This window comes from Myotis brandtii, unplaced genomic scaffold (genome assembly GCF_000412655.1).
Source record: "Myotis brandtii unplaced genomic scaffold, ASM41265v1 scaffold303, whole genome shotgun sequence".
In the NCBI taxonomy this organism is placed as follows: Eukaryota; Metazoa; Chordata; class Mammalia; order Chiroptera; family Vespertilionidae; genus Myotis; species Myotis brandtii.
Genome location: NW_005361573.1, coordinates 4,570,204 through 4,584,771, shown reverse-complemented (window position 1 = coordinate 4,584,771; position 14,568 = coordinate 4,570,204). Strand labels below are relative to the sequence as shown.

The 14,568-nt window shown below is 54.9% G+C and overlaps 3 protein-coding genes across 5 annotated transcripts in view; 1 reads left to right on the top strand and 2 right to left on the bottom strand.

Annotated features, from left to right (window-relative positions):
* RNF185 (ring finger protein 185) overlaps positions 1 to 7,702 on the bottom strand; it is a 32,648-nt gene extending 24,946 nt beyond the window's left edge. Inside the window, exon 1 of the mRNA XM_005869771.2 lies at positions 7,460 to 7,702. The gene's annotated coding sequence lies outside the window, so the exon portion shown is untranslated. The remainder of the gene's footprint in view (positions 1 to 7,459) is intronic.
* Positions 6,408 to 13,331, top strand: PLA2G3 (phospholipase A2, group III). 3 transcript variants are annotated; one of them, XM_014542541.1, is made up of 8 exons: positions 6,408 to 6,843; positions 7,036 to 7,253; positions 8,941 to 9,073; positions 9,773 to 9,907; positions 10,179 to 10,420; positions 11,039 to 11,147; positions 11,256 to 11,372; positions 12,226 to 13,331. In XM_014542541.1, the coding sequence occupies exons 1-8, from the start codon at positions 6,740 to 6,742 to the stop codon at positions 12,428 to 12,430; spliced, it is 1,263 nt and encodes a 420-aa protein (XP_014398027.1). In that variant the 5' UTR covers positions 6,408 to 6,739; the 3' UTR covers positions 12,431 to 13,331. The 3 variants fall into 3 exon arrangements, with proteins under 3 accessions (XP_014398027.1, XP_005869835.1, XP_005869834.1); XM_005869773.2 differs by having other exon boundaries at positions 6,408 to 7,253; XM_005869772.2 differs by lacking the exon at positions 9,773 to 9,907 and having other exon boundaries at positions 6,408 to 7,253.
* A 115-nt stretch (positions 13,332 to 13,446) lies between these two features.
* INPP5J (inositol polyphosphate-5-phosphatase J) overlaps positions 13,447 to 14,568 on the bottom strand; it is a 10,371-nt gene continuing 9,249 nt past the window's right edge. Inside the window, exon 10 of the mRNA XM_014542432.1 lies at positions 13,447 to 14,296. Within this exon, the coding sequence (XP_014397918.1) occupies positions 13,685 to 14,296 (612 nt within the window). The 3' untranslated portion in view covers positions 13,447 to 13,684. The remainder of the gene's footprint in view (positions 14,297 to 14,568) is intronic.

Here is a 14,568-nt window from a genome sequence, read left to right as displayed (position 1 = left end):
TCACCAATACAGCTTTAGACGAAGTCTAATCTTCCCTCATTCTAAACAAGATTTATCAAGATACCCAGTCATAGACAGTATCGAACCTAGATCAAACCCTGCTTCCTTGGGGGGTTAGAGAACAACCAAAGGACTTGTATGCATGCATATTGGCATGACCAATGGACACAGACCCTGGGGTGGTGGGGGCTTGCCTGGGGTGGGAATGGCTGGGAAGGGGGGGGGCAATCAGGGATAAAGGAGACAATAAATAACAAAATAAAATTTTAAAACCCTGCTTCCTTAACCCTCCTCCAAATTAAATCATAAATGTTCTTTCTAACACCCTGTTACTGAGATGCCTCATCATTTCTCATGGTTTGCATTACCTACCCCCACCCTCTTGCTGTAACAAGTAATAAACCCAACTTGTTCAACCAAGGGTGTGTCCTAGAGGTCTTTAATTGGAGAGCTTTGAAAACTCCCATGCTCACTAGCTGTATGTGACTTTAGACAGAAGTTTCACTTACACGTCTCTGTTTCCTCATTTGGTAAAATTGAAGAGATTTATTCCAACCTCAGAAGGTTGTTGTAAGGGTACAGAACAGGTTTAGCACTGAGTTAGCTCAGTATACTTTTAAAAAATTTCTGCTTGAACTGTTACCTTCTTCAAAAAAGTCACAGAGTACCATCATTATGAACAGACATTGAAGCTATCAGCTTCAATTAAGACAAACTTGCTGCTCAGCCAGCATGGCTCAGTGGTTGAGCATCAACCTATGAACCAGGAGGTCACAGTTTGATTCCGGGCTTGCGCGATCGGTCCCTAGTGTGGGGCCTGCAGGAGGCAGCCAATTCTCTCTCATCATTGATGTTTCTATCTTTCTCCTTCTCCTTTCCTCTCTGAAATCAATAAAAAAAATTTTTAAAGACAAACTTGCTCCTTGGGTTTATAAGGCAGACTAAAGGCGAGAGTTGAACTTTTCCTTTGTCAGAAACGAGGTCATTCTCATGTTTTCTTCTGGAAAGTGATAACCACATTCCTGAAACGTTCATGTTGGGGAATCAGCACTGTTTATTTCCGCATGTTCTTGTTATTAGAAACGTTCCCAAGAAATAACAGAGTTGGAACTAACACATTTGGGAAAACTTCAGCTTCAAAAATATATTAAATATCTTCTTTGCTTTAGCACAGTAAGGTACTTACAGACCCCAGCAGCCCTGTTGGTGATGTTTGCATCTAGCTTACTAGAACCCAGCGTGGATTTCATATTATTTGATGCCTACAACAAATTGTGCCGAATGAAAAAATATTCATTCCAGTGGGAAAAAATAAAATAATTGGAAATTGTTCTGATTCCTTTCCCTGCTTGCTCTGAGCATCTGAAAGTTCTCATTGGGATAGCCCTAACCCCCCGCCCCCGCCTTCATCCCCACTTACTCCTCTGATACTAATACTAATACTGGCAGTTGATATTTATTGAATGTTCATTAATGTGCCACAGGGATTTATGCAATTTAACCCTCACCCCAAATTGTGAAGCAAGTATTACTACTTATGAGGAGCAAGAGGCCCAGTGAAATTAAGCAACATACCCAACATCCACATAGCTGGTAACAGTCTCAAGATTGGAATCTGCCTACAAAATCTGCTCCTGTTGAAATGCTGCTCCCCATCTTGGGCCAGGGGTCTGTGAAGAGATGGAGGAAGGGATGGGGCTGGGAAGGAAGGAAAGGACCTAGCGGGTTTGGCTCAGTGGATAAGAGCGTCAGCCTGTGGACTGAAGGATCTCCAGTTCAATTCCGGTCAAGGGCACATGCCCAGGTTGCAGGCTGGATCCCCAGTGTGGGGCATGCAGGAGGAAGCCAATCAATGATTCTTTCTCATCATTGATGTTTCTATCTCTCTCTCCCTCTCCCTTTCTCTTTGAAATCAATAAAAATATATTTTTAAAAAAGAAAGGAAGGGTCTGGGCAGGGGCATATGGAAGTCCATGCTGAGGCATTCAGATCTCCAAATCTGGCCTACCCACACCCCCATCCCACTCCACTCTGGGGTGAGTCTGTCCTTTCCCATACAAGAAGCTCAGAGAGAGGAAGGCCATGTGTGCAGGCAGAAGGGAGAATAAACCAGAGGAAGCCCCATCGAATCCTCCTCAACCCCAACCCTTCCATGGAAGAGGTGAGCTGGTTAGGATCATGGCCTCATTGGTTACCCAACCTGATGTGTGCTTTCAGGCATGTTACCTAACCCCTGGGCCTCAGGCTCCTCTCATTCTTTGTGCATGGGTCCTAAGGTTAGGCTAAAGGCCACTGCCGTCAAGCTTTCTGACCCAGGACAGCTCAGGGTCCATTAATTCTGCCCCCACCATGGGGGGGCCTACCCCAGGGCACTGTTCACAGGGTGGCCCTGCTGACCAAGGGCAGGGTCTCACTTGGGTCAGGAGCAGAGTGAACCAGCCTGACTTCCAGGTTCGGGTCTGGAGAGTATTATTAGTTTAGAGACGTGGCCATTAGGTGGTATCAGGGCCATATTCTGGAATCTTCCAAGAGCTGGGTCAGGAGGACCCTATTCCTGGGAGTTAGACTCTTCCCAAAGGATTCTGGGATATTCCCAACACACATGAGGCATGGACAAAAATCTAGGAAACTCGGTAAGGGAAAGACTAGTGAAGGAGAGGAAATCTGGAAGGCAGTAAGAATTCATGGGGTCCAACCCCTGGGCTGTGTGGGGAGGGAGGCGGGGCACTGCTTGAACAGGCCTTCTCTGCCCTGCACCTACAGGAGCCCAGGAAGGAAGGAAGGAATGTTTGCTTAGGGCCTGCCACATACCAGGAATTATGGGGAGATCTCTTCCTTATATTTTTCTCAGTGAGTCCTTTTAATAGGTCATTGAGGAAAGAATTACTGGCCGTTTTACAGAGGAAAGTGAAGTTCAGAGAGGTGAAGAAACGTGGTCAGATGTCACACCGGGAGGAAGTAGAGCTGGATTTCATGCTTCTGAGTCCCAGAGGATGAGCTAGAAGTCGGGTGGCCCAGTAAAATACAGGGTGCCCAGTGAAACCTGAACTTCACACCCGCAACAGATGGGACATGCTTGTACTAAAAAATTATTTGTTTTTTTATCTGAAATTCAGACTTAAGCCAGTGACTTTCATTTTTGCTCATCTGGAAATCCTTGATAGAGGGGATGTCCATGGCCCCCAACAGTGAAAATGGGCAGGATGTTGGACTTCGGGGTCCAGAAAAGAAGTTTGAATGACACTTCAATGCCCTCTACCCTCTCGGGGAGAAGGCCTAGGTACCAAGGCCAACTGGTGCCTGCCACCTGCTGCGTGGCCACCAGGGGGCAGCGGAGGTATGCACAGCTTCTGATGTGGTGACTGGAAACTTTCCCAAGGCCTGGGGGCAACCAAGACCCAAGGGACAAAGATCCTCAGACTCTCAGATTTTCCCCACTCTGCACCCCACCTGTTCACCTTCAGCCTCCTCCACACCAGCAAATTTCCCCACCCTGTGTTCATCCATGTTCAGGCCAGAAACCTGGGAATTCCTCTCTCTCTCTCTCTCTCTCTCTCTCTCTCTCTCTCTCTCTTGTAATTTGCATACAAAAAAGGTCAGTCTTAGGTGTTCAGCTCCATAAATTTTTACATACACACCCATGTAAACATCTCGCAGAGCTGTACTGTCTAGTACAGCGGACTCTAGCCTCAGGTGGATGCTGAGTGCTTGAAATGTGGAATCCGAATGGAGATGCACAGTAAGTACAAAATACCCTCCAGATGCCCGAGACTTGGTATATTAAAAAAGGATGTAAAATAAAGGACCTCATTAATAATTTACAAATACTGATTACATGTTGAAATAACATTTTACACATGGATATCATCTACAATGTATTATAAAATTTATTTCTTCTGTTTCTTTTACTCTTTAAACGGTGGCTAGATGATTTAAAAGTACACTTATGGCTCACATTAGAGTTCTTCTGTTCAGTGCTAGAGCAGACAGGATCTGATTTATTCACATGTAAAGTAGGTACTCAGAGAGGTGGAGTCATTGTCTGAGTTGAGTGGGAAACCAGGTGTTTGAACCCTGAGCCCATGGCTCCCCACAATGTCCCCCCTCCAGTCCCCTGACCTGAATGGGCTGCTATCTGACTTCTTCCAGGATCATATCCCATTTGAGACTTCAATCATCCTCAATGGGGACCTAAAGTACGCTTGCCCACCCTGGGTTGGGGGTGTCAGGGAAGAGGGCTTCCTGTAAGAGGTGATTAAACCGACGCTTGAAGGATGAGTAGGAACAAGCCGGGTGAAGGAGAGGGAAGAGTGTTCTAGGGAAAGGGCACAGCATGTGCAAAGGGCCTAGGAGGGCCTGGTGATGGAGGTAAGAAGAGTAGCTCTGTGTGGCTGCAGCAGAGAAGGGGGGAGTTGGGGAGGTCAGCCAGGCTCAGATCCTGCAGGGCATGACCGGCTTCAACCTTGTGGCCAGGAGAGGGGCAGGGGACAGACCTGGCCTGGCTTGTGTTTTGGAAAGATCAGGACTGCTGCTCTTTGGAGAACCCTTATTCTAAGACAGAAAACTGAGAGCCAGAGAGGCAAAGGGCTTGTCAGGATCATACAGTGAGTCAGAGGGTAGACAAGAAAGACCAGGCAGGTGCAGGAAGGGACCAGGAAAGGAGCAAAGAGCGTTCCTCCCTCAGGAGTTTCTCTAGATGGTGCTGGCTTTGGATGCCCACTAGGTGGTAGCAGAGACTGGACCAAATTCTGAGCGCTCAGGCAGGGCCCAGGCTGCTGTCCCGCAGGCCTTCCTGCTTTCATCTCCCAGTCCGGGCATAAAGGGGCTGCTCCCTGGGCCCTCTAGTCTAAATCCCAGAGCAGCAAGGAGAACCCTGGGTGTCAAGAGGCTCAAGGCCTGGTCCTAGCTCCAGTCCCCCTCTGCCACTGACCTTGGGCAAATTCACAGATAAAACTGTGCTTCAGAAACTTGAGTCCTTGGCTGTAGATATGGGGGAGTTATTATTTAGTCTAGCAGGGGCCACATTCTGCAGTCAGACATCCCTCTGAGCCTCTTGATCCTCCTTGTTATGCTCCCTGCCCACCCTCTTCATCCTGTTGAGTGAATTAGACTCCCAGGGCCTCTCCAGGACCCCAAGGGCCAGGTCAGTCCCAAGAGGGGAGAGGCTGTGAGCTAAGGTCTCTTAGTGAAAACCAACAAACAAATCCAGGCTCCAACCTCCGCCAAAGAGCCCTGCGTGGAATGACAGGGTGGATAAGCAGCAGAACTCTGGGCACCTGGCCCTGCGGAGCTGGTTGAGCGTCAACCTATTCCGCTTCGGGTGGTCAGCACCTGCACCGCAGCTCGCACGCTGTTGTCAGGGTTGATCCTCACAGTCAGCCAGCCTGTGGGGCCCCACCCACAAACAGGCCAATAACAATCAAGGACTCAATGACAAGAGGAGGACCCATGTAACCCACACAAGGGACATTCCCAGAGCACCCAACCCCGGTTATAAAGGAGACTGTGCCACTGAGTCCCATAGGACATCAAATACTTAAGGCCACCCTACCAAGACTGGGAGTCATAGCAGATCTACCTGATACCTAGGAACAAACACAAAGAGGCAGCCAAAATGGGGAGATAAAAGAAACATGCCCTCAATGAAAGAACAGGAGGAAGCTCCAGAAAAAGAGCTACATGAAATGAAGGCAAGTAATTGACCAGATATAGAGTTTTTTTTAAAAAAAAAATGGTTATAGTGATGCTCAAGGAACTTAGACTTGAAAACGGACATAGAAACCATATAAAAGAACCAGTCAGAAATGAAGAATACAATACCTGAAATGAAGAATACACTGGAAGGAATAATAGTAGGCTGGATGAAGCAGAGGACCAAATCAGAGATTTGGAGGCCAAGGTAGCAGAAAACACCCAATCAGAGAAGCAAAAAGAGGAAATTTGTTTGAAAATGAGGAAAGTGGAACAACATCTGCCCCATGTTGCTCTCACGTCCTGCTCTGGCTGTGTCTCTGCCTACTTGTCTATTAGACCAGGGGCATGACTTCTGAACTCGACCTCTGCCTGGAGTTCCAGGAATCCCTGGGGCGCTGACCCCTGGCTATGCCAAGAGCCAGGATTTGGAGGGAGCGCCCTAGGTAGCCAGGCCCGGGCACACCTGCCCTCTTTTCCAGAATTTGGGGGGTGGAGGTGGGGGAGGGAGAGTTTGTGGCCACAGAGCCTCAGGCCTGCCCTCACCTCTTTCACCCAATTCATGGCCCTGCAGCTTCATGGAGGCGGGGTCTGTGGCAGCCTCCGCTGGGGTAGGGAGATGAGGATGAGTTCCAGGAGCCTCCTCGGAGCCCCGGAGCCCGCTCCCACCCCAGGGAGGAGGTGTGGACCTCTCCTAGCCCCGCCCCGCGGCCCAGGGCTCTGGCTCCCACAGTCCCTGTCCAGGCCAGGCTGCCGGCAGGTGACTGGATGGCAGTGAGAAAGCCGCGGTGAGTGGGGGCGTGGGCCTCGGCGAGTGCACTCTCAGCCAATCGGCGGCCTGTCCAGCCGGTGGATTCAGTTACAAGCTTGAGATCACCCCATACGCCAACCTCCTTCCTACCCCTCCCCAAGCTCCATTCATTGGCCCCGCTGCACCGGGTCTGCCGGGCACCGTTTCCGTTCCGCTCCTGTGCTGCTGCCTCGTGGGCCGCCAGGGCGAGGCATCCCATCCCGGGGGCTTTGTCTGCCGGGGCTGGGCCCGGGCGGGATGAGGCTGCTGGGAAGGCTGCTGGGGGTGCTGAGCTGCCTGGGGGCTGCTCTGGAGGGCTCTCCTGCCCCCCGCTGGCACAGCACCTCCTGCCACCTGGCCAGGTCCGTCCCGGGCAGCCCCTCGGGGTCCCTGAGCTTCCTGGGCAAGGATGCGCAGGGACTGGCTGTGTTCCATGCCCACTGGGATGGGCACGGGAGGCTGCAGGCATGTAGCCGGCAGGAGGAGCCGGAGCTCACTGCAGCCTTCAGCGCCCTGTGTGCGGGCGAGATCTCCCGGGACTTCTTCGTCCACAGCCCTGGCCCTGAGCTGCAGAGAGCCCTGGCCACCCTTCGGAGCCAGTGGGGGGCCTGCCCACCGTCTGCCGGGAGGCCAGCAGGAGCGAGGGAGAAGCGAGCGGCAGGGCAGCGTGGACCACCCAGCGTGGGGCCCCTGCGGGAGAAGAGAGGCTGGACCATGCCCGGCACACTGTGGTGTGGATTCGGGGACTCTGCCGGGAACTCCACGGAGCTGGGTGAGCCACGGGGGTGTGGGCTGGGGGGGCTGGGGTGGGGAAAGTTCAGGCTTTCACCCTGGCCTCCACTCTCCCCGGCTGTGTGTCCTTGAGGGAGTGACTTAACCACTCTGAACTCCAGTGTCCTTATCTGTAAAATGAGGGTGACCCTACGTCTCATCATGGGAAGCTTCGATGAGGTCATGGATGGGAAAGGTCCTACTCACCGCTGGGAGTCCTCGTTAATCACCGTCAGGGAGGGGACAGGCTGGGGCGGATCCGGGGTCAGCTGAACCAAATCGCCATTTCCTAAGAGGAGGCCTTGTGAGCAGAGAGTGGCCAGTGGGGTGGACGCTGAGACGAAAGGGCCTGGATTCAAATACCAGTTTAGCACATCACGCTCTTGCAAGCCTGTTCCCTCAGCAGGATCATGAAGTGACACCTGCCTGGCAAGGCTGCCGCGAGCTTGCGTGTGGGAAGCCGGGCTCTTACGAAACACTCCGTAAAAGGCATTATCGCTCTGATGGCTTTTCTGCACTCTCAGCACAGCTGCCTGTGCGTGTGTGCAGAGGGCCAGGGGAGGACTTGGCTCCTGAGCTGGGGTAAACTGGCCTTCAGACAATGTTTCATCATGCCTGCACCCAAGGTTGCACCCTGCCTGTTTGTCATTCCATTCCACACACGTTCATGGCCTCATCGTGGTATTTGGGTGTGAGCGTGGGTCTGCCTCCACAGTTCCTCCCAGGCGGACCTTTCCTTGGGCCTGGGCTCCTGGGTAGGCTGCCCTGCATTTGAAGTTGCACAGCACAGGCTGGGCCTGGGTGCTCTCTTTAAGCTTTGAAACTGTGAGTCCTGCCCTAGCCGGTTTGGCTCAGTGGATAGAGCGTTGGCCTGTGAACTGAAGGGTCCAGGGTTCCATCCCCATCAAGGGCACATGCCCGGGTTGTGGGCTCAATCTCCAGTAGGGGGTGTGCAGGAGGCAGCCAATCAGTGATTTTCTCTCATCATTGATGTTTCTATCTCCCTCTTCCTTCCTCTCTGAAATCAACAAAAATCCTATATAATAAAAAGCTAATGTGCAAATCAACTGGACAGCAGAACGACCGGTCGCTATGATGCACACTGACCACCAGGGCGCAGACGCTCAATGCAGGAGCTGCCCCTGGTGGTCAGTGCGCTCCCGCCTCCACGGCAGCACTAAGGATGTCCAACTGCCATCAAGCAAGGGCTCCCTTTTTTAAAAAAAAATATTTTTTATTGATTTTTTAAAGAGAGGAAGGGAGAGGAATAGAGAGTTAGAAACATCGATGAGAGAGAAACATCGATCAGCTGCCTCCTGCACACCTTGGATGTGCCCGCAACCAAGGTACATGCTCTTGACCGGAATCGAACCTGGGACCTTTCAGTCTGCAGGCCTATGCTCTATTCCCTGAGGCAAACCAGTTAGGGCCCAAAGGCTCCCCTTTATTATATAGGGCTCCCAAGGCCTGGCTGAGTGACACCCGCGCCCCGCCCCCCCTTCGAGTGCATGAATTTCGTGCACCGGGCCTCTAGTATATTAAATAAATAAATAAAAGAAACTGTGAATCCATAGAGGGAGACTGACTTGCCTGAGGCCACCGGGTCTCTGGTCCCAACATCACATGGGCATAGCCAGTGTGTGGTTCCTGGGACCCTGATGAGCTGGTGCCCCCTCCACTCCCTACAGGTGTCTTCCGGGGCCCCGACCTCTGCTGCCGGGAGCATGACCACTGCCCTCAGAGCATCTCGCCTTTCCAGTACAACTACGGCATGCAAAACTACCGATTCCAGACCATCTCTCACTGCGATTGTGATGCCAGGTGGGCAGTGGGCAGGGGGCTGGGGCAGAGTTACTCAGCTCCTGGGTGCAGAGACTGGGATTCCAGAGTGTCTTAATGGGTTCAGACAGCCTGGAACCACCATGCAAGTGGGAAAGCTGAGGGCTGAGTGGAGAAGAAACTCTTCATTTTAAAAAAAATACTAGAGGCCCAATGCATGAAATTTGTGCATGGGTAGGGTCCCTAGTAGCTGCCAGCCAGGCCTCCATTCCCTGGCTGCCAGCTGCTGGCAGGGGCCTTCCTTCGTTCTGCACTGCCCACTGGGGGTCAGCGCACCTCATAGCAAACGATCGAACTCCCAGTTGGTCGAACTCCTGAGGGGACACTTTGCACATTAGGCTTTTATATATATAGATATTTTTATTGATTTCAGAGAGGAGGGGAGAAGGAGAAAGAGAGAGAGAGAGAGAGAGAGAAACATCAATGTTGAGAATCATTGATCGGCTGCCTCCTGCACACTCCACACTGGGGATGGAGCCCACAACCCGGGCATGTGCCCTGACCGGGAATCGAACCCTGACCTCCTGGTTCATAGGTCAATGCTCAAACGCTTGAGCCACACTGACCGGGCAAGGGAAGGAACTCTTGGACCCATGCCACCTGCTGGTAGTGGCTGGTGGGCTTGGGGAGGAGCCAGGGGCCCTCTGTGGCCCGGGGACCTGAGTGCCGGCTCTGTGGCAGGTTCCGGCAGTGCCTGCAGAACCAGCGGGATTCCGTCTCAGATCTTGTGGGTGTGGCTTTCTTCAATGTGCTGGAGACCCCCTGCTTTGTGCTGGAGGAGCAGGAGGCTTGTGTGGCCTGGTACTGGTGGGGTGGGTACGTATCAGCCTCCTCTGAGCCCTTTCCCGGGGAGGGAGGCTGCTTGTCTGTCCTCCAGGGAATGATGCCTCTTTCTCTCTGTCCTCTCCTCAGGGTGGGGCCCAGGAGGCAAACATCCCCCTATCCCCTCTCCCCCCCTGCCCCACACAACCCAGTGGGATGAGGGGTGGAGCTGACCGAGCCTTGGTCTCCATAGAGATGAAGGGGTGGGGAGCTTCTGGAAGCGGGGATTCTGGGTTACCAATTGCCATCAATTGCCACCTCCTAGGTGTAAGACGTACGGCTCCATCCCACTCGCCCGCCTCCAGCCAAAGACCCTCTACAATACCTCCTGGCGCTCCCCAGCCATGGCCCTGACTCCCAGCCCCCAGAGCCCAGCCCCCAGCAAAGACAAGGCGGCAGCCCTCCAGGCCCCCGTGGCCTCCCCCAGGCCTGATCTGGCCCCCACAGCCTGGCTGGAGGTCACCCATTCGGGCCATCAGGGGCCTCCGGGTGCCCTCAAACCTCAGGGTGAGCTCAGAACCTAACCTCGGTGGTGGGGTGGGGTTCCTGAGGTGAGGAGGTGTCCCGGCCTCTGTGCATGTGTGTGTGTGTGGGGGGGTGGTGCCTGTGTTACTCCCTTTCCTGCTCCACGCTCTTCCCGGGGTCTCTCCTTCCCTCAAGTCACACTGCAGCCAGAGGGATTTCCATAAGCTTCCAACTCGACAATGTCACTGCCCTCCGAGCCCCCACCTTGGCTCCTGTTACCTGAACTGACAATGTCCCGACACCCCAGGGCCCTCGGGCACTGGTTCTGAGAAACCTACTCCTCAGTCGAAACTTGAGTTTCACAAACTTCATTTGGTTCCTCAAAAGCAACTTGCTCTCTCCCACCTCTGGGCCTTTGCACATGCTGTTCCTTCTGCCCGGAGCACTCTCCCCTCCTCGTCCTCTCTCCCAGCCGAGCGTAGCAGCCTCTGCCTTCAGGGGGCCTTTTCTGAACACCCTCAGCGCTCTGGACCCCACTGTGTGTGTGTGTGTGTGTGACTGAGACCATGTGCTGGTGTTTCTTCTGGATGGCAGTGGGCATGTGGGGGGGGGGAGGCCCCCTGGGGGACTGGGCTCCCCTCACCACCACACCGCCCCCAGTCGCCCGCCAGGCCTGCCGCAGCTTCCGCCACCTGGACAGGTGTGAGCACCAGATCAGGCCCCAGGAGACCAAGTTCCAGCTGCTCTTCCACTGCAACTGCACGCGCCGGTGAGGCCTGCTGGGACCCTTGGGGGTGGGCTGCCCGCTGCCAGGCACTGGGAAGGGGCACCTGGCTGGCGAGGCCTTTCCCCAGCCTGAGCCTGCCTCTGCCCTCAGACTAGCACGATCCCTGAGGCTCCACAGCCCACCCACAGGTGCCAACATGCTTTGGGAGCTGCTGGGCACGACCTGCTTCAAGCTGGCCCCTCCCCTGGACTGTGCTGAGAGCAAAGAGTAAGTGAGAGCAGAGCCAGGAGGGAGGGGCACTTTTCCCGAGGGGGTGGGGTAGCCTGTGCCCGCCTTGTGCACCTGGGCCAAGTTGATGGGGCAGAGGTCAGGTACCTCTGAGCTCCATTGTCCTCTCCCTACCCGCTGGTGCTTCGGGTCAGCTCTGTAGTTGGCCCACATGGGTTGCATCTTTTTTTTTAAAATTATTTTTATTGATTTCAGAGAGGAAGGGAGAGGGAGAGATAGAAACATCAAGGATGAGAGAGGATCATCGATCGGCTGCCTCCTGCACGCCCCCTGCTGAGGATCAAGCCCACATCCCAGGCATGTGCCCTGACCGGGAATCGAATCCTGACCTCCTGGTTCATGGGTCGATGCTTAACCACTGAGCCATGCCGGCCGGGCTGGGTTGCATCTTGACTCTGTCATTTACTTCCTATGTGACCTGACAAGTTGAGTCAACTCTCCATACCTCTGTGTTCTTATCTGTAAAATGGTCACAGAAGCCAAGGAAACGGTGTGTGTGAGGTGCACCCAGCCTAAGGCCTGTGGACACGTTGTTAAAACGCTTTCTTAACTCACAATCTCATTTCGAGTCTGATTCTCCAAGCCAGCCCCGTGCTACTTGTCCTATTTCACACGTGAGGAAACAGGCCCAGACTGGCCCGGGTTCCTGCAGCCGGCCAGCGGCAGAACCCCGGCCTCTGGGTGCCGGGCTGGTTTATTCTGCCCCCTTCTGGTATCACCACCCCCTCCCCAGCTCCAGCCCTGCTCCCCGGGGCCTCCACTCCTGTGTCTGCAGAGCAGGGTGGAGTCCTTGGCAGCCGTGACCGCCTGCCCCACTTTCCTCTTCCCACAGCTGTTCCAGGGGCCCCAGGGCCATCAGGGTGTCAGCTCCGCACTTACAGCGACTCCAGCAGAGACTCAGGGGCACAGGCACAGAGGAGGGGCAGGCTCGGCCTCCGGAGCCCCCGAAGGCCCCCATGTCATTCTATGACCGGTGCCTGCAGCAGATCCAGGCAGCTCTGAGGACCCAAGAGCAGCAGACATCCTGGAACCAGTGACGTCGGTTCCAGCTTCCACCGCCCCGGACTGGACCTTGCCCGTGGCTTTGCTAGGCCCCGGGGGTCTCAGCCTCTTTTCCACGTGTCACACTGAAGCGTGGCACGGGCTCTCACGAGGGGGCTGAGGCCCAAACACTGGACTAGGTCTCCTGCTGTGCTGGGTGACCTTGGGCTGGTGACCCAACCCCTCTGTGCTTGGACTGTGGTATTCAGGAGGCTCATTCCGATGCCCTGGGCTTGGGCCTTGCCAGGGCACTTCACTCCAGATGGGCACGGGGTGGGGGTAACTAGTTGCAGCAGCCTCCTCGGGAGGTACTGGGAGGAGGCGCACGTACGTTCATGTTGCAACGGGAATACACGTCTCGGGGTCCTGCCCAGGGGAAGCTGAGAGCCTGCGTGCTGAGGCCCCAGGCAGCAGGCAGGGAATGAGGGATGCCACAGAAGTGCCTGTGTCTGAATCCAAAATCGGGGGCACTAGAGAGCGACTTCCCAGCTCCCCTCCTCCCGGGAGACCCCTTCTCTGAACAGCTGCTGGCCCGCTCATTCTGCCCCGGCCCTAAATTCCAATCTCCCCTGTGCCTTTGAGCAAGGGGCCTCCTCCCCCAACCCGAGCCTTTATTTCCTCCTTAAAAAAGAGCAGGATAAACAGGACCTACCTACCTCAGAGGGCTGTTGAGGGTTAAGTGAGCCAATGCATGGCCAGCGCTTAGGACCTAGTAAATATCCCCTCCCTCCAACGCACTGCCAAACTGTGCTCGGGTGTCTGATTTTGAGAGGCCTCATGCAACCTCTTGGAGGCCTCAGTTTGCTCACCTGTGAAATGGGACTAAGAACTACACTGGACTCAACACCACCACTCAGGGCTGTGGTGCCGATTAAAGGGGATGGCATGTGTAATGTATACAGCTGGTGCCTGGTGCTTGTCAGATGCGTACATCCTCTCCTTGAGTCCCTTTCTCTGACTCCCCACCCCCGCACCCCCACCAGACTGCTAACAAGTTAAGAAGGAGTCAGGAGCAAGGCTAGAGAATTTAATTCCTAATCGATCTAGGATTGCCCTGCTCCCATCCCAGATGGGGGCCTAGGTAGGGCTTTGCTGATTGTCACAGTTGAGGTGTCAGGACTGAGTTTGAGGGACCCCAGTTGGCCATCCCTGGCCGGGACAGAGTGTCAGGTGTTGAGAAAGCTGGAGCAGCTGCAGGAGGGAGGCAGGTGGGTTTACAGATTGGGCCAGAGTGGGAGCCCACCCCAGCTTCAGGGCCCCAGGCCCCCTTCCTCCAGCTTCTGCCGGCCCTGAGGGCTGGGAGACAGGCTGTCGGGGGTCGGGGCCTCCTGGTCAGGTTCCCAGGGGCCACCACCTCCAGGGTCCACAGTCTCTAGGCGCAAGGCAGGCAGCAAGCCCAGGCTCCGAGGCACAGTTGGGGGGAGGGTCCAGGGACCAGGCAGTCCAGAGAGCCCCTCCTCACTACAGCCCTGGGTGCCTCCATCACTGCTGCCCCTGTTGGGGGCCACACAGGGCAGGCGACGGCTCTGGGGCGAGGGGCTGCGGCTGGTGCCCCGGCGTTCACAGGAGGAGGGCCGGAGGGCCAGGCCTGGGAAGCGGGCCAAGCCCGGGCTGCGGCTCCGGTGCCGCTTGGACTTGCCAGGGCTGGGGCTTCGGGACTTGGGTGCGAGCAGCTCCAGGGTGCTGTCATCCTCCTCCTCCGAGCTGGTCCCTGAGCTGTGTGTGCTGCTACTGGCCGACTCCGAGGTAGGCAGCGAGATCTGGCGGGGAGGTGGGTCGCTGGAGTGCCCCAACCCCCAACCAGCCACCGACTTCTTCTCCCCAACCCCCAACTTCTCCTCATTAGACCCGAGGAGGTCAGGCTACGTGTAGGAGGCCATGGAGCAGAATGTAGAGGCCGTGCCCTAGCCGGTTTGGCTCAGTGGAGAGAGCGTCAGCCTGCGGACTGAAGGGTCCCAGGTTCAGTTCCGGTCAAGGGCACATGCCTGGGTTGTGGGCTTGGTCCCCAGTAGGGGGCATGCAGGAGGCAGCCAATCAATGATTCCCTCTCATCATTGGTGTTTCTATCTCTCTCTCCCTCTCCCTTCCTCTCTGAAATCAATAAAAATATATATTTTTTTAAATGCAGAGGCCG

Coding starts and splice junctions, on each gene's coding strand:
- PLA2G3 (XM_005869773.2), top strand. CDS start 6,740: ATGAGGCTGCTGGGAAGGCTGCTGGGGGTGCTGAGCTGCCTGGGGGCT. Junction 9,074..9,772: donor CACTGCGATTGTGATGCCAG/GTGGGCAGTGGG, acceptor GCTCTGTGGCAG/GTTCCGGCAGTGCCTGCAGA. Junction 11,373..12,225: donor GACTGTGCTGAGAGCAAAGA/GTAAGTGAGAGC, acceptor CTCTTCCCACAG/CTGTTCCAGGGGCCCCAGGG.